Consider the following 22,217-nt stretch of genomic DNA (forward strand, 5'->3'; position numbering starts at 1 on the left):
GGGGGAAAAGAAAAAAGCTCCCTCCAAAGTCAAATTTTAATTAGGACAGTCAAATTTATCCCCCAGCCAAAATCACAAAAGTCCTTTGCAGAATAAGAGTAATGTTCTAGTTCCATACAGACTATTTAATTAAAAAAAAAAAACGAGAACAATTTAAATTCCCAGAGTTTCAGAAACTGGCTATTCAGAACATCTAAGATTCTAGTGACTCTTAGATTTAAACTTCTCAAAAGACAACTAAAGATTTTTCTTAACCAACTGGATCCCTTTGACTCTACCTCTACCAAATACGTCTTTAGGCCTTTGGCCACTGACTTTTTCTGAAACCAGCTACCTTTCATAATCTATGTCCTACGTCACTTCAACTACCTCCCAACATACCTGCCTACCCCATATCTTCTTGCTCTTGCAAAGCCCATCTGTTTCCACCTGTAACCCTCTAACATTCCTAGCTATACTACAGAAAAGAAGTTGGTTCTCCTTTACAAAATTCCAAGACCTTTGCCTTGGCCTCTTCCTCTATTCTAATTATTTCTTTCCACATACTTCTCTCAACATAAACTACTTTTCAAAAGAGGAGGTCCAGGCTTAGACACAATTGTGAAGGAGACAAAATTTATCACCAACAATCTCTAATTTTCCCTTCCACCACCACACCCACTCACTAGCCTGCCTATCTGTATCAGGACTGCCACTCAAAGCATCTTTTCACATGTCTGAGCTACCCACCCTCAGGGTGATTTCCACTCTCTTCAGTAACCAAAGCCCCAGATTTGAGGTACACAGTAATATATCAGAAAGTTTAATATGCTGCTTTCCCAAGGCATTCAGCATTAAAACGAGCTCTTTAAGACAGAATCCTCTGCTCAGTAGTCCTCAAACTTTTTCAATCCCAAAAGGCATGAAGGATACAACACTTTCTCAGCAAACATTATAGTTAACCATGGCTTGTTACTTAAAGCAACAGGAAGGGAGGGCATATAGTCCATGGAAGAAATATCGTAGTATGGAAAGGGAGCTGGCAACAGAGAGATAGAAATATGGCCTGTGTAGTTTAAAAAGCACTCTCTTCCCCCCAAGTAATTCTGAAAAGACAGCCATCAACAGCCCAACACACTGACACAAAGCAACACACACACACACAGAGTTGAGCATGCTTTTAGTTTGATCCCATGCTAAATTCAAACAATTTTCTTCTGAAATTTTTAATTGAAGTACAAGATACATACAGCAAAGTATACAAAAGTGTACAGTTTATAAATTTTCATAAATTGTAAATATCTCTGCAACCCAAACAGATAAAAAAACAAGTCAATTCCACATTCCAGAAACCCCACATGTGCCTTTCAGTCACTCCCCAAACCCCACCATAGTAACCACTATCCTAACTTGTAATACCATAGATTACTTTTGCCTCTTTTTGAACTCTATATAAAAGGAATCACAGAATATGTAGTCTGGTACCTTTCACTTGATACTATGTTTATAAGATTCATCCATACTGCTGTATGTAGTTGTAATTTCTTCATTCTCACTACTGAAGAATAGTCCACTGGGTAAATATTCCACAATTTATTATTCTATTGTCAACTGACATTCAGCAGTTTCTAGGTTGGGTCTATTATAAATAGTGCTTCTGTGAATATTCTCGACATGTCTTTGGGAAAGAGTATGTATTCAACTGTTGCGTCTGTAATTAGGAGTCTATGTCTTGGGTCATGAGGTGTGCACATGCCCTTCATTAGTACATACTGCCAGAGTTTTTCTAAAGTAGTTATAGTGGCTAAACATCTTGACCCTGTTTAAATGACACAGTAGACTTAATTTCTGATTCTGCCTATCCAGCAGTAATGAATATGCAAGGCAAGGCTACTTCTCTGCTTCCTTTCCTTTCTACAAGTGTTACAAGGAGTTTATTACTTTCTAAAACAAATTCTAGAATACTATGCTCCTGTACATTAACTAACTGATTAGTTGTTTTGTTTTGTTTGTGCTACATACCAAGCAATATGTAAAGAAGGAGTCAAGCATTTGTCTAAAAACTGAAATCTAAACACTGTTGGCTTCATTCTGTAACATCAGGCATGTTGAAGAAAAATTTATTGAGCACCTATTCTTTGCTAGATACTATGTTAAGCACCAGAAGCTTTATATGGAAACTAGTTATAAGAGGTGAGGTATTTATAATAATAGCATAAATGAAGCCAGGGCATTTTCATTCTCAGTGTTATCATCCAAGGTCTTTGCAAGGGGCTTATGATTATTTTCCTTCCAGCTCAACCCTTGACATTATCATGATAATTTTTATACCCAAGCCCTCAAAGTTCCTTGAATGTCTTCATCAACAATGTTCATTCATGCTCAACTTCAGCACCAGATTCGACTATTCCTACCTTGGAACTTACCAGTCAGAATTACTTTATTGTGAGATTTTAGACTACACTTGATAGCTTCTTATAAACCCCTACTACACTTGTTCTTAAACTAAATTAAGATTAACTCTTAACTCCAACTACACTTGTTCTTAAACCAAGTTAACTACAAATTAACTCCAACTATACTTGTTCTTAAACCAAATTAATACAGTCAGCCCCAGAATGCTCAGAGATTCTCCCAGGCTTTCACACCTTATATTCTCCTTTATTTTTTGTTCTTTCCTTGATAGGGACACTTTTGGTAATTGTGACTGGCACCCATTCTGGTTGGTCAGAGTCCATGGTAGAGATAATATAAAGCTTTTTGGCAAGACATTTAGAGACATTGGTATTTAGCCTGAAAGTCATAAGAAGCCATTGTAGGTGTTCTTGCGGGGGTCAGTATAATCAGATTTGTTTTGATTTGAAATTTTAAAGATTATTTGGCTGGAGTATGGAGAACAGGTTGCAAGGAGGCCACTGTGGATAGTGATAGTAAAATAAATCATTATTTATAATTTCATTTCTTAATCTTTTTTTCATTACTAGTAGGATTGAAAGTTTTTCATAATTTTATTAAAGTTTGTATTTCCTCTAGTGTAAATTTCTTATTCTTCCTCTTCATCCACTTTTAATTGGTACATTACTTCTTTATAAACCAATTTGGATGATTTACTTATATATTTAAAAACATTAATCCTTTGTCATATTTGCAACACGTATTATTCCCAGTTTTTTTACTCTGTATTTTAATTGTTCTCCAACATAGGGAAATATTCACTTATATTTTTTTTTTAGTATTTCTGTGGTATTATATTTTTATATATTTGGGTAATACATCTGAAATTTATTTTTTATTTAGCATGAGCTTAGATCTAAATATTTATCAAATATATAGAATAATCTTTTGTTTTCCTTAATGTACTCTTATCTTCTATTAAAACCGTGTGTGTGTGTGTGTGTGCGTGCATGTGTGTACAGGAGTTTTTTGGTCTGAGTATTCTTCTCTATCAGTCCATCTGAATATTCTTGTTTCTTAACTATGCTGTCTTAAAACAGTATAACCTTAGCTGTCCAAATCTTATGTTTCTAACATCATCAGTATGATAACATTAATTCAAGTTTCAAAGTGAAGGCAGATAAAAGGATCTGAATTTGTTTATATTCTTCTTATATCCCTTGCAACATCCACCACATAGTTAAATACACAGAAGAGTAACTGATTTTTTCTGATTTGGTTGTTTCTCCTTTCAAGGATTAAATGATTTTTAAGTAACTATCAGAACTTTTCCAGAAGAACTATCCTCTACTCTAAAAGAACTCTAGATATATTCTGACAGAGAAAACCTTTTCTTAGTGTAAGATTACCATTCATCTGGGATTTGCAAAGTAAAACAATGGCTTTTAAAATTAACAGTTGAGTCTTACTCTTTTAAATACTAACACTGAGAAATAATTTTTTGCAGAACACTATAGTGAAAGAAAATTTTAGGATTTTAAATATAGTGAAAGAGAAAATATTAGGATTTTAAATTATTTCATTAGGTACCAAATTAATCAATAAATCATACTATTTCTATATTTTTATGAAACTTTTCAATTAAATTAAAGAAGTTAATATGTCTAATATTCAAAATTCAATACATAAGATTTTGGAGATAATATATAATCTTTACCTTCTCTACACTCAAGGTCAAATATCTACCCACAATTCAAGCCAAAAGATAACACCTTTACATGTAAATTTCAAGACAAACACTATTCAGCTTAATAGAGGAATTAGCAAATTAATTGTAGAGGCTTGAGTAACTTTTTTCAGGTTGAAGAAAATTATTTAAAATATTTTAAAGGACTGTCCTGAGCATGTTATGCAATGGCTTAAATGCCAACTAGTGCTTTCTTGATTGATTGATTTTTAATAACTGTAAAAACAAAAAAAAACTGTAGGAGAAAAGGAAGAATTGTATTCATTTACCAATAGGAATTTTGAGGCATTTTATTTTTCACAAGTATTGTGACAAATTAGTCATGTATCTAGTATCTTTTTTCTTCAGGTTATTAAATTTCTCCTCTGTCTATTCAAACAATGTATCTGCAAATATATGTTTTTTTAATTTGTAATTAACAAAGACTGAATGCCAGTTTATACTATTTATCAGTTAAGTAAATACTTACTCTGAAAAAAAAAGTCACAGGGAGAAAATCTCTTTACTGTGTGAATAATAAACTGTTAATAAATTTGAATGTTTTATTACATTTAACCTTTTCTGCATGAACTTACATAAGTCTCTTTAGTTCTCTACATTAGTTGTTCATCTTTATTTTGAGTAGTATTCTGGTATTCCCAATTTCCTTGGAAATGTAGATTTAGGATTCACTGATGTTTAAATCATAACAGAAGTGGGGGAAAGTCCACAGATACTTTGTTACAAAGAAAAGAATTGAAAGCCAAGGGCAAAGGGCTAAAGGTGAGGAATGTGAAGGTTCAGTTTCATCAAAGGACTTAACCCTGATGTTTTCTTGTTACTTAAATGTTTATTGTGACTTCTGCTTGCTGAATGTATATCTAAGAGTGCAGAGACTTTGTCTATTATCCAGGATGTCTCCATCCATGGCACACAATAGATATTCATAGAAGTTGGTTAATTGTATTAGTATGAAAGCAGAAAGAGAAAGAGGAGAAATGGGGGCAGAGGTGAAGAGGCAGAAGAGGGGAGAAGCCAATAAATGAAGAAGTGAAAGAAAAGGGACAAAAAATTGTGCTAAGCTCCTAACTGCGTCTAGAGCTCTGTATTGTGCCTTTGTCTTTGCATTCATTCATTTAGTACTGATTACAGTCCTATGAGGTTCGTATTACTAGACATACTTTCAGATGAAGAAACTGAGGTTTGGGGGAGTAAAAATTCACCTAAAGGCAATTAGACCCAGGACAATTTGACTCAAATTCCTACATTTTCTCCACTCTGCCCTGCTGTTTTTATTTATTGAGATAGAGTCTCAATAAATTTAAAAAGATTGAACTTGTATCAAGGACCTTTTCAGATCAGAATGGTATAAACTAGAAATAAATTACACAAAGAAAACAAAAAGCCTACAAATACATGGAGGCTAAACAACATGCTTCTAAATAATCACATCAATGGACAAATTAAAACTGAAATGAAGCAATACATGGAGACAAATGAAAATAAAAATTCAACAGTCCAAAATTTGTGGGATGCTACAAAAGCTGATCTAAGAGGGAAGTAAAAAACAATATAGGCCTACCTCAAGAAAGAACAACAATCAAAAATAAACAGTCTAAACTCACAATTAAAGAAATTAGGAAAAGAGGAACAAATGAAACCCAAAGTTAGTAGAAGGAGAGACACAATAAAGATCAGAGAAGAAATAAAATAGAGAAGCGTAAACAACAGAAAAAAAAATCAATGAAACCAGAGCTGGTTCTTTGAGAAAATAAACAAAATAGATAAACCCAGAACCAGACTTATCAAGAAAAAAAGAGAGAGTGCACATATAAACAAAATCAGAAATAAAGAAGGAATAGTAACAGACACCATAAAAATACAAAGAATTATTAGAGAATACTATAAAAAATTACATGCCAATAAATTGGACAACCTATAAGAAATGGACAACTTCCTAGAAAAAAACAACATTACATAATTGACCCAGGAAGAAGCAAAATATTAACAAACCAATTACCACCATAATGAAATTGAATTGGTAATCTAAAAATCACACAAGAAAAACAAAATCACAAAAAACAAAATTCCAGTACCAGATGACTTCACAACTAAATTCTACCAAACAATTAAAGAAGAGCAGATACCCATCCTTCTTAAAGTATTCCAAACAGTAGAAAAGGAAATATTTCCAAACTCATTCTATGAGGCCAGAATCACTCTAATACCAAAACCAGACACCACACACAAAAAAAGAAATACAGACCAATATTGCTAATGAACATATGCAAAATCCTCAGCAAAACATTAGCAAGCCGAATTCAAAAATACATCAAAAAGATCATCCATCATGACCAAGTGGAATTTATTATGGAACAATATTCATAAATCAATCAATAACATACAACATATTAACAAAAACAAGGATAAAATCAACATGATCATCTCCATAGATGCTGAAAAAGCACTAGACAAAATTCAACGTCCATTCATGATAAAGATTCTTAAAAAAATGGGTATAGAAGGTATATATACCTCCTATATATAAGTATATATAGAAATATATAGGTACATAACCTTTCACAACATAGTAAAGCCCATATACATTGCAAAAAGATGAAAGCTTTTCCTCTAAGACTGGGAACAAGATAAGGATGTTCACTATCACCATTTTTTTTTCAACAGAGTACTGGAGGTGCTAGCCACCGCAATCAGACAACACAAGAAGATAAAAGGCACCCAAATTGGTAAGCAAGAAGTTAAAATGTCACAATTTGCAGATGACATGATATTATACACAGAAAACCCTAAAGACTCCACTAAAAAACTATTAGAACTAATAACTGAATCAGCAGAGTTGCAACATACAAAACTAATACAGAGAAATCTGTTGAATTCCTATTTACTAACAATGAACTCACAGAAAGAGAAATCAGGAAAACAACTCCATTTACAATTGCATCAAAAAGAATAAAATACCTAGGAATAACCCTAACCAAGGAGGTGAAAGACCTATACTCTGAAACTCTGAAACTATGACAACCTCATTAGAGAAATTAAAGAATATACTAATAAATGGAAATCTATCCTGTGCTCATGGACAGAAAGAGTTAATGGTCCAAATGGGCATCCTGCCCAAGGCAATTTAAAGATTCAATTCAATCCCTATCAAAATACCAATAGCATTCTTCAATGAACTAGAATAAATAGTTCTAAAATTCATATGGAACCACAAAAGACCCTGAATAAACAAACAAATCCTGAGAAAGAAGAACAAAGCTGGGGGGGATTAAGCTCCCTGACCTCAAGATCTACTACAAAGCCACTGTAATCAAAACAATTTGGCACAAGAACAGACCCATAGACCAATGGAACAAAATAGAGAGTCCATATAGAAACCCATGCATATATGGCAATTAATATATGATAAAGGAGCATGAGTATATAACAGGGAGAAGACAGCCTGTTCAACAATTGGTATTGGGAAAATTGGTTGACTACATGTAAGAGAATGAAACTGGATTACTCTCTAACTCCATATACAAAAGTAAACGAGCAAGAGATCAAAGACCTGAATGTAAGTCATGAAACCATAAAATCAAAACATAGGCAAAAATCTCTTGAACATAAGCATTAACAATTTTTTCCTGGACACATCACCTTGGGCAAAGGAAACAAAATAAAAAATGAACAAGTGGGACTACATCAAATTAAAAAGCTTCTTTACAGCAAAGGACACCATTAGTAGAACAAAAAGGCCACCTTCATTATGGGAGAATATACTCACCTGATAAGGGTTTAACATCCAAAATATATAAATAACTCATATACCTCAACACCCAAAAAACAAATAACTTGATTAAAAAATTGGTATAGAGGACCTGAAAACCATTTCTCCAAAGAAGAAATACAGATGGCCAACAGGCACATGAAAAGATAGTCCATATTGCTAAGCATCAGGGAAATGCAAATCAAAACCACTATGAGGTATCACCTCACACTAGTCAAAACAGCCACTATCCAAAAGATAAGAAATAACAAGTGTTGGTGAGAATGTGGAGAAAGGGGAACCCCCCTACACTCTTAGTGGGAATGTAAATTGGTGCAACGACTGTGGAAAGCAGTAGTGAGGTTCCTCAAAAAACTAAAAATAGAAATACCATTATACCCAGTAATTCCACTTTCAGGAATTTACGTGAAGAAAACAAAATCCCTGATTTGAAAAGATATATGCACCCCTATGTTTAGTGTTGCACTATCTGCAGTAGCCAAGATGTGGAAGGAACCTAAGTGTCCATCAATAGATGAATGGATAAAGAAGATGTGGTACATATACACAATGGAGTATCATTCAGCCATAAAAAGAAATGAAATCCTGCCATTTGCAACAACATGGATGGATCTGGAGAGTATTATGTTGATGAAATAAGCCAGGTGGAGAAAGACAAATACCGTATTATTTCACTTATTTATGGAATATGAAAACAAAGCAAAACAGAAGAAGCAAAAGAGCAGTAGACTCATAGACACAGAGAAGTGACTAGTGGTTACCAAGGGGCAAGGGTGGGGATGGGGTGGGGAAACAGAGGAGGGGAATAAAGAGGCACAATAATTCACAATCACAATATAAGTTGGTCATGGGGATAGCAGTTCAGCATGGAGAATACAGATATTATACTATATCTGGAACATCTTTCTATATTGATAGATAGTAACCACGCTATAGGGGGTGAGGATTTAATAATATGGGTAACTGTTGAACCATTGTGATGTACCTTTGAAAGCAATATAAGATTATAATTCAATAAAAAAAAGTATTTAGGATTTTAGAAAGTATATCAAGCTTATTAAGGCTTATTATCCATTTTTCCCTCTTTACAAATAATGCTGCTATATTAAAAATAAATGTTTCCTAGATAACTGGAGAATAGAAGAGTTGTGTTTAAGCTGATTTAAAAAAATAAAAGAACAATAAATGCATAAAATAATCTGGTAGAGAAATCTATACTCATACTTAATGAGCATCTACTAATTTACTTGCATACTAAGCTACATTATTAGAAATTGAATTTTATGTTTCAACAGAATCTCATAATATACAAAATACATTTATTTTACACACATTATCTCATTTCAGTGTCATAGAAATCCTGTCAGCTAAGGAGGCTATATGTTTATTTCTTCCCTTTATGGTAAAGAAAACTCAGAAAGGTGAAAGAATCTGACTATAGTTACACAGCTGGGGCAAAGCTCATCTGAGGTCTGATTCTTAGTCCAGTGCTTTTCTCAGTAGATTTGAGGAGCAAAGCTTGGAATTAACCTTTACCTTATGTATTTAAAAAAAGAAAATGTACCTGATGATGAAAACAGATAAAGCTTCAATGATGTCAACATGATATCTCAATTGATAACAGTCCATTTGAATACTAAACTATAAAACTGAAAATAGACACTTCGGTAAAATGGGTTACTATTGAGTTATAATGACCGACAATATTTAGTCAATAAACCAGACATTTTGGTTGAAAATGTAACAAAACAGGATTTTATTGAAAGTGCCATTCAACCAAGCCAAACTAACTCAGTAAGATACATAGAGAAGATAAATATGTGCTGTATAGTATTCAATAAAAAGGGCTTTAAAAATGTGCAATTTCAGAAATGTCAAAGTAAAGGCTATTATCTTATAGAATAGCTAAACATATTTAATCAGTAGGAACTCACTATCTGGTGCCATCAGTTCTAAATATATTGTTTTTGATATATTCAGGAAATTGTTTCAACAAAAATTATTACATTTGGTGCAAAGCACATGCCATTATAAATAAAATAATTAGATCACTCTGGAGTGAAAAGGAATCCAATTCCTCAATTCAACAGATACTGACTGAAAACTTACTATGTTCTTATAACTAGACAGTTAAAAACAAACATGAAGGAGAGTGAGGTGCTTTAATTAAATAAACAGGGAAGTCAACCAATGTTTACTAAAGGATTAGAAAATTCTAGTATTTCCATTATTATTCAAGGACAGTCAATAAAGAGATCACTTTCTTAATTTGCCCCAGAAGGAAGACACTTCTGTCCTCAGAGCTAGAACTGAAAAATAAGATAAAATAACCCTTGGGTTTATAGAACATTTAAACAACTCAAAATGCCTTTAGAATGATCAGCACATTTAATCTATCATAAATGCAATTAGATAAGGAAAGATTTATCTTCTAATTCAGTATTTCCCAAACGATGTTCCATTTCACTGTGGTCCCTTCAGGATGCTCTTTGAAAAGGGATTAGGCCAGTATTTCCAGAAACACTGCATTCCATGCTATATTTCCCCTCTTGGGTATTTGATATTAAAAGTTCAGAAAATTCCTGCAGTCAATACGACTGTTTCTTTTGCCTTAACCCAGAGTGTCCCAAATTCTGGAACTCACTTCTCATTGGAACACTGCAAGGACACCAAACTCTCTTGATTTTTTACTGCCTTTCTGGTTACTCCTTCTCAGTCTTTTACTGATTCCTCCTCTTCTGACCTCCTAACTTGAAATGTCCCAGAAATCAGTCCTTGTTTCTCTTTTCTTCTCTATCTATCCACTCTCACTTGGTGATTTCCTACAGTCAAATGATTTTAAATAACATCTGATGCCTACAACTCTCAAATTTATACCTGCAGTCTAAATCATGCTCCTGAACTCCAAACCCAAATACCAAATTTCTACAAACTTGTTTTTTCAGAAAGAAACTGAAGTTTGCTCTTCCTCATCAAAGCTATTCTATATGTAGTCTTCCCATGCACTTGGAACAAATTCCATTCCTCTAGTGTTCCCGCTAAAAACTTTAAAGTCATCCTTTACTCTTCTCTCTCATACCCAACATTTAATCCACAGGAAACCTCATGGGCTCAACCTTCAAAATATATCCAGAAGGCAAACACTTCCTACCACTTCCCATGCTCATCCTTGCTCAAACTGTCATCTTCTATCACCTGGCTTACTGTAGTGATCTCACTCTCCCATCCTTACTCCCCTTAAGAATATTCTCAACACAGTTACCACAGCAATCCACTTAAATCAAAAGTCAGAACATGTCATTCCTCTGTTAATACCCTCATTTTACCCAGAGAGGAGCCTAATTTTTAATTACAAGCCACAAGACCTTATGAATTGGTTTGCCATTACTTCTTCAACCTCGCTCCCCATACTCTTGCTGTCCCCTCCACTCAGACTTCCTTATTGTACTTTGAACAGTCCAAACATGTTCCTACCTTATAGACTGTGCAATGGATGCTCTCTCTGGAATGCTCTTTCTATAGGAATTGAGTGACTTTCTAGCTTCATTTCAAGCCTTTGTTCAAATGGCACCTTCTCAGTGATGCTTATCCTAACTTGTATAAAATTGTGTTCCAACCTCCAACTCCCAAACTTTACCCTGCTCTGTTTCTACTCCTTAGCAGTTATCATCTTCCAATATAATATATAATTTACTTACTTATTAACTGCTACTCACCACAGAATATAACCTCTAAGGAAGATTTTTTGTTAGTTTTATGCATTGATGTATTCCAAGTATCTAGAAATGTGCCTGACACATAGTAGGCACTAACAAAATATTGCCTGAATGAATAAATGAAACATACTTATCCACTGACAGTAGAGAATTACTTTGCAATACTTAATATTTATCATATTCTCCTTGGTATTTTGGCCAAAATTCAACCGAGGTGAAAAAAGACATTAGAAGAATGACATTTACTAACAGAAATGATTATATTATCTGTCTCTACAATTGTTTTAAATTTCTCTAAATTAATGCATGGGCTTTCATTCTGATTGAATTATATAGTCAAAATAAACATTAATACACCTAAGAAACTATACAATCCTATCCCTAATTACCCACCTAAGTCACCATCAAATTTTTGTAAAAGTACACAATCCATGGCCCATCGCAGTGGTAAAGCTCCTTAAAGCACTCTTCTACAGAAGCATTTTACCACTGAAGAGTCAGTGTTTTGGTTAATACTGCCATTATTTAGAATCACGTACAACAGCTCATTGTCTCTCTTACACTTACACAATACATAGGCCAAGTTTCATTTGTTTCCATGATGTCATAGTTTAATTTTTAGTTCTTCTAATTCTTCCAGTATTCAACTACATTTCCCTTGTTGATATTTTACACCACTTTAAAAGGATGAAATTTATAAAGAGGAAATAGCAAAATAGAACTGTTTCTGCTAATTTCAGGCTTTACTTATAATGCTATTCATAAAACAGTGCTTCAACAACCATTTGGGAAAAAATCATTTAAAGCTTTAATATTTTTATTGTTTTTTTTAAAAATTAAAAAGTAACATTCTAATTAGTAATTGAAAAGATTGTATTATGCAACACCTTCATTGACACATGTGGGAATACCACGTTTTAAGAACTATGTATTGTAAATATTTCTTCTTGTTTGATAAAACATACTTTAAAGCCTCTTTAATTGGCATCGATTTGGGAAGTACCCAGTTTGATATATAAAATGTTATATTACTACTTGTAATCACATATATTGTAGTATTCCTTTGTAAAATCCTTAAAGATTTAGTAGAAGCGTTGCTTCAATGAATAGGTAAGATACATTTAAAATTAGAATTTAAACTATTTTTTTTAAATAGGATAAAATGAAATTGTATGACATCACTTTGTAAAAACTTACAAGGTATTATCATCATTTAAAATTTGGATACAAGAGAAAGTTTGAAAGTACCAGAAAACAGTTTGTTCTCTTCAACATTATACATTCTCTCTGAAACAATATTTATTCATTTGTTGAAAAAGTTCAATTATGAAAGGTAAAACTCCAAATGATCACGTTCCTGATGAAATAAAAATCAATGACGTGTTTATTTTAAATTTCAAAGTCTAGTGTCTAGTCATAATTATCAAATGGGGATATCCTATCACCTAGTGACTTGAATAACTCTCTTTTATTCTATCACAATAATAATGCCAGTATGGATCATCTGCACACAGAATTACATTAGATAGCAAGTTTTAACGTACCTGCCACTAATTCAAATATGAAATGACCAATTGCCCACCCACAGGGAGACAAGGAAATATTATAAACCAAGCTCAGAGAACAAATGATTTCCTAGCTAAGGTTTTCAAAAGCCAAATAAAAGAAAAATAACTTCAGAAGTTCCTCTGAAAGAATGTGTAACCTGAGTAGTTATCAAATGTCATAAAGCAAGAAAGGGAATCTAGCAGGGTCCCAGATACATATGGTAAGATCCTTATCATCTGATAGGGCAGTAAAAGAGAACACGGAATTTTAATTCATAATTCAGAATATAATATGCAGATTAGCATAACTCAGTAACAAAAATAGCAATAATCACATTTAAATAGTTCACATTCAATTTCCACATTTTCAAATGCAGCATATAGATTTAACAATCAAATTGTACTATTTAAAACCACATAAACTAAAGATTACTAAAATATCAGCTAAGGCATCATTAACAATAATAGTTCTATTTAAGGACTACATCTATAGCTACCCAAGAAAAAGCCAGCCAAGAATACAGCTCAGGCTTCTTCATCCTTGGCACTACTGAACTTGGCACATTCTGAACTGGATAATTTTTTGTTGTGACTATGAAGGGAAGGGCTGTCCTGTGCACTGTAGAAGGTTTGGCAGTATCGCTGGCCTCTACCAACTGTGACAACCAAAAATGTCTGGGGACATTTCCAAATGTCCCCTAGGGGGCAAAACTGCCTCTTGATGAGACCCAACAATATAAGACAGAAGGAAGGAAGGAAGAAAGGGAGGGAGAGAAGTGGGCAGGGAGGAAGGATAGGAAAGAGAGTATTTATACTAGGCATTCTTAAATGGTTAATGAAACTATATAAAATAAAGCTGAATTTCTAGTTGGTGGATTTTAATGTATTTATTGCAACTCAAGGATATTTGTAAGAAAAAAATCATTTTTGAACAAAATAATTTTTTTTTGTGAAAACAATAAACACATCATTAATCTCAGGTAAATAAGATTAATAAGATTCTACTGTTCTTAATAAGAGAAAAAAAATCCATAAATAGCTTTCTCCTTATTTCTTATTTCTATCTTAAGAATAACACCCTACCTTCCTGCTGTCTCCCAGGAATAAGAACAATTTCAGTCTTTGTTTTCAGTTTTGAAGGCAAGAGAACTTTTTTCCTCTGACTCTACAGGTACTTCCTGAAAGCACTTTCCAGGTGACCTGAGGTGACTGGCAGTCTACTTTGCATTTACAAACAAGTTTAATAGGACCTGCATATTAACAAGAGTAATACCTTGTTACAGCAAACCGGAATTAAATTTGTATTCACTTATTTCCTAGATAATACTCTTTCAAGTTCTCATTTGATTACTCTTTGGCTTACCATAGAAGTAACTGATCTTGCATCTTCTTCATAATTGACTACAGGAGGTGGCTCTTTCCCATCATTTTCTTGTACTTTCTGCTCTAGTATTTCTTTTTGTGCTGTAAACTTTGCCTCAGTGCATCTCAGCTGCTGCACTGACTGTTTCAGCTCTTCAAGTGTCTGTTTTTGGCTTAACAAAAGCACAACACTAAAAGAGAACACATTAAATATAAATTATTTCAACTTCTTTAAGAAACAAAGACTTTATAGGAACCTATATACATATAGCTATATATGTGTCTATTATGCTCTGTTTTCTCTCATTTCATCTTTATGAGTCCTTCAGAATCATAAAAATTATGAAACTAAACAGATTTTGAACCATACAATAGTTGTTAAATATTAGCATTAACAAAATGGAAGGAAATGTTTGAAAGCAAAAATCAAATTCAAGATGTTTTAAAAAATATGATCTATGGCATTCATTTTATTTTACAGCTGAAACTTCTACCTCATAGAGTAATCTCACTTAGATCCAGAGAGTAGGGCCTAAAATGTTTAATGTGACTGAAGCTGGATCTTAATTTATTTCAAATCTCAAATGGAATACTAGAGTCAGATCTTTGCCTAGGGTAAAATGAATCAAACCAAGGTAACAGCTTGGGACCAAGATGTGTGTATATTGTGAAAGATGTGTGTTTAGAGTTGGGAAAAGCTTTTCTGACAAGGACTGAGACCTGAGATGTCACTGAGAGAATTAGCATAACGTAAGTCCCAAATCTTTCCAATATTCCCTGTAAAGGCAGTAGCATTCCCCATTTATCTTTTAGAGAATGACATAGGCCACGTGTTGCCTAAATGTGACTTTTTATCTCTTAGACGCTGCCCCTAATGGGAATTTCAGACTAATTCACCCACTTTAAAGCCATAAGAAAATAGGAAATGGTGGTGGGGAACACATCTGGAAACACTGTCACACAGAGTACATTACCTTAAAGAACTGCGCCATGCACTACTGAAAGTTAGTTATATGTAACAGACAACAGACTGTCAATCAGGGAAAGCTACAGAGCTGGAGAATAGGTCAGAAAATGTGTCCCTTCTTAAATTGGAACTTATAAGGATCAACATAAACTGAATAAGTAATCACGAGCAGGAGGAACCTACAGACTAAGAGAGATTTGTTTATAAAGTGATGCTGTTCAATAGTTTGAAAACTCAATTCTAATCAAATTGAACAGGGTACAGCCTCAAAAATGCTATAAAGAAACTTGCAATCTCCTCATTATATTGCAGTGAGTTTCAGGTGAGTATCCTAACAAAAAGAGAACTTCAGTAGAGAACTGAGCAAAATTTGGGAAAAATAGAACTAAAGAGTAAGTGTATTTGTACGAGAAAACTAGCAATGTTCAAAAGACAAACCTCTCTAACCAGTGCAGTTAATAGCAAAGGTAATGGAGAGGGATATGCCATACTGTTAGAAATCAATAACACTTCCCAAGTAAAATCATCATGACATAGTGGAAAGAGTGTAATTACACTGAACTAGGACAGATTCAACTTCATAACTTAGTCACTTCCCTTTTCTCATCCAGTTTTATCATTAGAAAAATTGATAATACCTATTATCAGGGTTATTCTGAGAATTCAATGAAGTATTTGTAAAACTGTTAGAACAGTGCCTACCATAAAGTAAGAATTCTATAAATGGTAGCTGATATATATATATATATATATATATATACACCATCATCATTCAACAATCTGTGACCTGTGCTCTAAATCCATACAGACTTCCTGATAAATTCATGCTGGTTTGCTGATTAGGTAGTAACTCCTTTTTCATAACAAATAGGTAATAATTTTTTTTCTCAGTGACTCCATTCAGAGAAAGTTTTTTTCTAAAACAATCACTTTTGTGAACATAAATTTGTAAGGACCAGGTCCTAGAAGAGATTAAACCCATATGAACCTAAAGCTTCTGGAGGGTTCTTTCTTTGCATTTCCTAGTTACCAAAAGAATCCCAACAGTAACAACAGTATAAGGAACAATTTAAAATGTACAATGTAAGGTGGCAAAAACATATTTTCATGTACATTTGCAAAATCAGTCCCAGAAAAGGTGAACAATTTCATAAATGTGGGCAAAATCAATATGAAAAGTATACTTGAAGATAACACTCTGAAACCATTACTGCTACCAGTAGCCCTTTGTAAACAAATTCATAAAACCAATGGGAAAAAATGCAAAGTAAGAATAAAATAATCAAAAGAATGAAAATAAGGTTTTCAAAATGAAATACAAAATGACAAGGAATAACAATTGTAAAATAATAGCTGAATATCTGAAAAAATACAGAAGAATCTATTTCTGGGAGTAAAAAAACATATATTTTATTCTATCTTCAACTGTGTGTTAGTCTGAAAAATGTTCCTCCAAAGATGACCAATCCTTATTCCCAAAACCTCTGAATATGTTACTTTACATGGCAAAAGGGAATTTTCTGATATGATTAAGTCAAGAATGTTGGGATGGGGAGATTAAACAGGTAGGTAAAATAAAATCACAAGCATTTGATAAGAGAGAAAAGCAGGAGGGACAATGTCTGAAAAGACAATGTGACAATGGGAAAAGAGCAAAAAAGGCAACGTGATGCGGGACCAAGAAGCAAGCTGCTAGAAGCTGGAAAGAGCAAAGAAGCAAATTCTTCCCAAGAGTCTCTAGAAGAAATCAGCCTTAGTAATACCTTAGTTTTAGGCCCACAGGACTCATTTCCAATATATGATCTCCAGAAATATAATAGAAAAAATCTGTGTTAAGTTACCAAGGTTGTAGCAATTTGTTACAGCAGCAAGAGGAAACAAATGTAAACCCATTTGGGGTCCATTTTAAATGGTTAAACTGGAAGGGTTGTCTGGGCAGTGGCCAGTAACAACTACAACTATACATCTACGAGAAAAAAATTAAAGAGTTAGAAGAATTACTGGACCAGAAAAAAGATTTGTAACTTAAATAAAGGATGTGAGTAAATTAAGTTTAGCCTTATTAAATACTAAACAAATAATGAAAGGATTAAACCATTATGTAAAGTATAAATATTTAAGATTTTAAGTCGTATATATTATTTAGTTTATAGTAAGAGCTCAATTTTAATCATTACTTCTTGTGGTGTTTACAACTCTACCATTATTTCACCTTTATTTTAACCTGAATGATAAGTGGGATCTTCCAAAATGATCAACACAACAAAGGGAGAAAAAGTACATATTTTCAACAAATGGTTTCAGAACAACTAGACACCAACATGCAAAAAATGAATTGAGACACAGACCTCACACCATTCATAAAAATTAATTCAAAATCACAGACCCAAATGTAAAACTTAGACTATAAAACTCCTAGAAAATAACATGGTAGAAAATCTAGATAACCTTGGGTATAGTAATGGCTTTTTTAAATACAATACTAAAGGCATGATCCATGAAAGAAATAATTGGCGAGCTGGACTTCATCAAAATTAAAAACTTCTTTGTGAAAAACAACATCAAGAGAACTAGATGACAAGCCACAGATGGGGAAAAGATTTGCAAAAGACATATCTGATAAAGGACTGTTATTCAAAATACACAGCATTTGTTAAATGCCGCTAATAAGAAAACAAAAAAGCAGATTAAAAAATGGACCAAGATCTTAATAGACACTTTACCAAAGAAGATATACAGATGACAAATAAGCACACTAAGAGATGTCCCCCCATAATGGGTAATCAGGGAAATGCAAATTAAAGCAACAATGAGATAACACTATACATTTCTGATAACTGCCAAACTCCAAAACATTGACAAAAGCTAATGCTGGCAAGGAGGTAGAGAAACAAGAACACTCATTCACTGGTGATGGGAATACAAAATGACACAGCAACTTTGGAGGACAGTTTGGCTGTTTCTGATGAAGCTAAACATACTCTTCCCATATGACCCAGTAATTACACTCCTTGGTATTTACTCAAAGGAATTGAAAATATGCCCAAACAAAAGCCCACACATGGATATTTATAGCTGCTTTCTTCACAACTGCCAAAACTTGGAAGCAACCAACATGTCCTTTAGTAGGCGAGTGGATAAATAAACTGTGGTATATCCAGACAATGGAATATTATTCCGTGTATAAAAGAAACAAGCTACTCATATATGGTCAATTAATATATGATAAAGGAGCCTTGGCTATACAATGGGGAAATGACAGCCTCTTCAACAGCTGGGGTTGGTAAAACTGGATAGCTATATGTAAGAGAATGAAACTGAATTACTGTCTAATCCCATACACAAAAGTAAACTCAAAATGGATCAAAGACCTGAATGTAAGTCTTGAAACCATAAAACTCTTAGAAAAAAATATACCAAAAATCTCTTGGACATAAACATGAGCAACTTCTTCATGAACATATCTACCCCGACAATGGAAAAAGAAACAAAAATGAACAAGTGGAACTATATCAAACTAAAAATCTTCTGTACAGCCAAGGACACCATCAGTAAAACAAAAAGACATCCTACAGTATGGGAGAATATATTCAGAAATGACATATCCGATAAGGGTTGACATCCAAATTATATAAAGAGCTCACGTACCTCAATAAACAAAAAGCAAATAAGCCAATTAAAAAATGGGCAGAGGAGCTGAACAGCCACTTCTCCAAAGAAAAAATTCAGATGGCCAACAGGCACATGAAAAGATGCTCCACATTGCTAATAATCAGAGAAATGCAAATTAAAACCAGAACAAGATATCATCTCACACCAATTAGGATGGCCAACATCCAAAAGACAAACAACTACAAATGTCGGCGAGGATGTGGAGAAAGGGGAACCCTTCTACACTCCTGGTGGGAATGTAAACAAGTTCAACTATTGTGGAAAGCAGTGTGGAGGTTCCTCAAAGAACTCAAAATAGAGATACCATTTGACCCAGGAATTCCACTCCTAAGAATTTACCCTAAGAATGCAGAAGCCCAGTTTGAAAAAGACATATGCACCCCTATGTTTATTGCACCACTATTTATAATAGCCAAGAAATGGAAGCAACCTAAGTGTCCATCAGTAGATGAATGGATAAAGATGTGGTACATATACACAACGGAATATTATTCAGCCATAAGACGAAAACAAATACTACCATTTGCAACAACATGGTTGGGGTTAGAGGGTATTATGCTCAGTGAAATAAGCCAAGTGGTGAAAGACAAATACCAAATAATTTCACTCATCTGTGGTGCATTAGAACAAAACAAAAACTGAAGGAACAAAACAACAGCCGACTCACAGAACCCAAGAATGGACTAACAGTTGCCAAAGGGAAAGGGAGTGGAGGGTTTGGGTGGGAAGGCAGGGAGAAGGGGAGTAAGGGGCATTATGATTAGCACACATAATATAGCGGGGGTGGAGGGGCTCAGGGAAGGCAGTATAGCACAGAGAAGACAAGTAGTGATCCTATAGTATCTTACTACACTTATGGACAGTGACTGTAATGGGGTATGAGGGGGGGGAGTTGATAATAGGGAGAGTCTAGTAACCATAACATTGTTCATGTAATTGTACATTAATGATTAAAAAAAAAGAAACAAGCTACTAAGTCACAAAAAGACATGGAGGAAACTTAAATGTACATTACTAAGAGAAAGAAGTGAATCCAAAAAGGCCCCATGATGTAGGATTCTAACTATCTGACATTCTAGAAAAGGCAAAACTATGGAACAGTTAAGAGGTCAGTGGTTGCCAGCATTTGAAGATGAGGTAAGGGATGAATCAGAGGATTTTTAACAAAAAATACTCTGCATGATACCATAATGATGGAGACACTAATTAAATCCACAGAATATACACCACCGACAAGTGAAACTGAATGTAAACTATGCACTTGGTTGAGAATGATGTGTCAGTGTAGATTTATCAGTTGTAACAAATGTAACACTCTGGTGTAGGATATTGACAGTGGGGGAAGCTATGCATATATGGAGGCAAGGTATATGGGAAATTCCTGTACCTTCCCCTCAATTTTTAAGTGAAACTTAAAACTGCTCTTAAAAATAAAGTCTTAGTTTAAGAAATGGGATATCACTACCTACCTAGTAAAATAGCTCAAATAAAAAATAATGACAACACCAAATGCTAGCAAAGGTAAGGAGAAACTGATCACTCACACATTGCTGGTAGGAATGTATAATGGTACAGTCATTCTTCAAAAAAAAATTCAATTACTATTCAACTATCAGTTTTACTCCTGGATACTTATCCCAGAAAAGTTAAACTTTATGTTCACACAAAAACCAGAACATAAATATTTGGAGCATCTTTATTTATAATAGCCAAAAACTGGAAAAAAAAATAGATGTCCTGTAAGGGTAAATGATTAGACAAAATATCCATACTGTTATGGGTTGAATTTTGTCCTCCAAAATGGCATACTAAACTCCTAACCTTAAGAACCTCAGAATGTAACCTTATTTGGAAATAGGGCTGTTACAGATGTAATTAGTTAAGACAAGGTCATACTGAAATGGATGGATTCTGAATTCACATGACTGGTGTCCTTGTAAGAAGAGGAAAATATGAATAACAGATGGCAGACTACCATGTGAAGATGGAGGCAGAGACTTGGCATGATCCCTCCATAAAACAAGAAATGCCTAGGTTTGCTACCCATCAGCAGAAGTCAGGAGAGCCACTGAATGAACATACTCTCCCTCACACCCATTGAAAGAAACCAGCCTGTGGACTCCTTATTTCAGAAACTTTGGTCTCCAGAACTATGACAGAACAGTTATATTTTTCAGGCCACCCAGTTTGCAGTACTTTGTTATAGCAGCCCAGGAAACTGACATACATACTACGGAATATACCATGGAATACTACTGAGTAAAAAGGAATAAAAGTACTACCAGAGAAGATGTGAATATCCAGAGAAATACAATGAATGTAAAAACTCAATCTCAAAAGGTTATACACAGTATGATTCCATTTATATAACACTGTTAAAAAGATAAACCTTAGAAATGTAGAACAGCTTAATGATTGCCAGGGATAAAAAACGGAGTAGGAGAAGAAAGGCAATGACGCTATAAAGATGCAACATGAGGGATCCATGCAAAGATGGAAATGTTCACTACCATGACCATATCAATGGCTGTATCTGGATTACAATATTATATTACAATTTTACAAGAAGCTACCATTGGGAAGAATAGAGTATAGGGTACATAGGATCTCTCTGCATTAATTATTTTATTACTTTATATTGCTATCATTAATATACAATTACATGAGCAACATTGTGGTTACTAGATACCTCACATTATAAAGTCCCCACCAAATACCCCATTACAGTCACAGTCCATAAGCGTAGTAAGATACTATAGGATCACTACTTGTCTTCTCTGTACTATACTGCCTTCCCTGTGCCCCATCCCCCGCTATATTATGTGCGCTAATCGTAATGTCCCTTATTCCCCTTCTCCCTGCCTTCCCATCCAAACCCTCCACTCCCTTTCCGTTTGGCAACTGTTAGTCCATTCTTGGTTTCTGTGAGTCTGCTGCTGTTTTGTTTCTTCAGTTTTTGTTTTGTTCTTATGCACCACAGATGAGTGAAATCATCTGATGCTTGTCTTTCTCTGTCTGGCTTATTTCACTAAGCATAATACCCTCTAGTTCCATCCACGTTGTT

The 22,217-nt window shown here is 34.0% G+C and overlaps 1 protein-coding gene across 9 annotated transcripts in view; it reads right to left on the bottom strand.

Annotated features, from left to right (window-relative positions):
- The window catches only part of FER (FER tyrosine kinase), a 500,422-nt gene that overhangs the window by 340,799 nt on the left and 137,406 nt on the right, over positions 1 to 22,217 (bottom strand). For all 9 annotated transcript variants that reach the window (XM_036886890.2, XM_036886889.2, XM_057492762.1 and 6 more), the window contains one exon: positions 14,516 to 14,705. In XM_036886890.2, the coding sequence (XP_036742785.2) occupies positions 14,516 to 14,705 (190 nt within the window). The remainder of the gene's footprint in view (positions 1 to 14,515; positions 14,706 to 22,217) is intronic.

This window comes from Manis pentadactyla, chromosome 2 (genome assembly GCF_030020395.1).
Source record: "Manis pentadactyla isolate mManPen7 chromosome 2, mManPen7.hap1, whole genome shotgun sequence".
NCBI lineage: Eukaryota > Metazoa > Chordata > Mammalia > Pholidota > Manidae > Manis > Manis pentadactyla.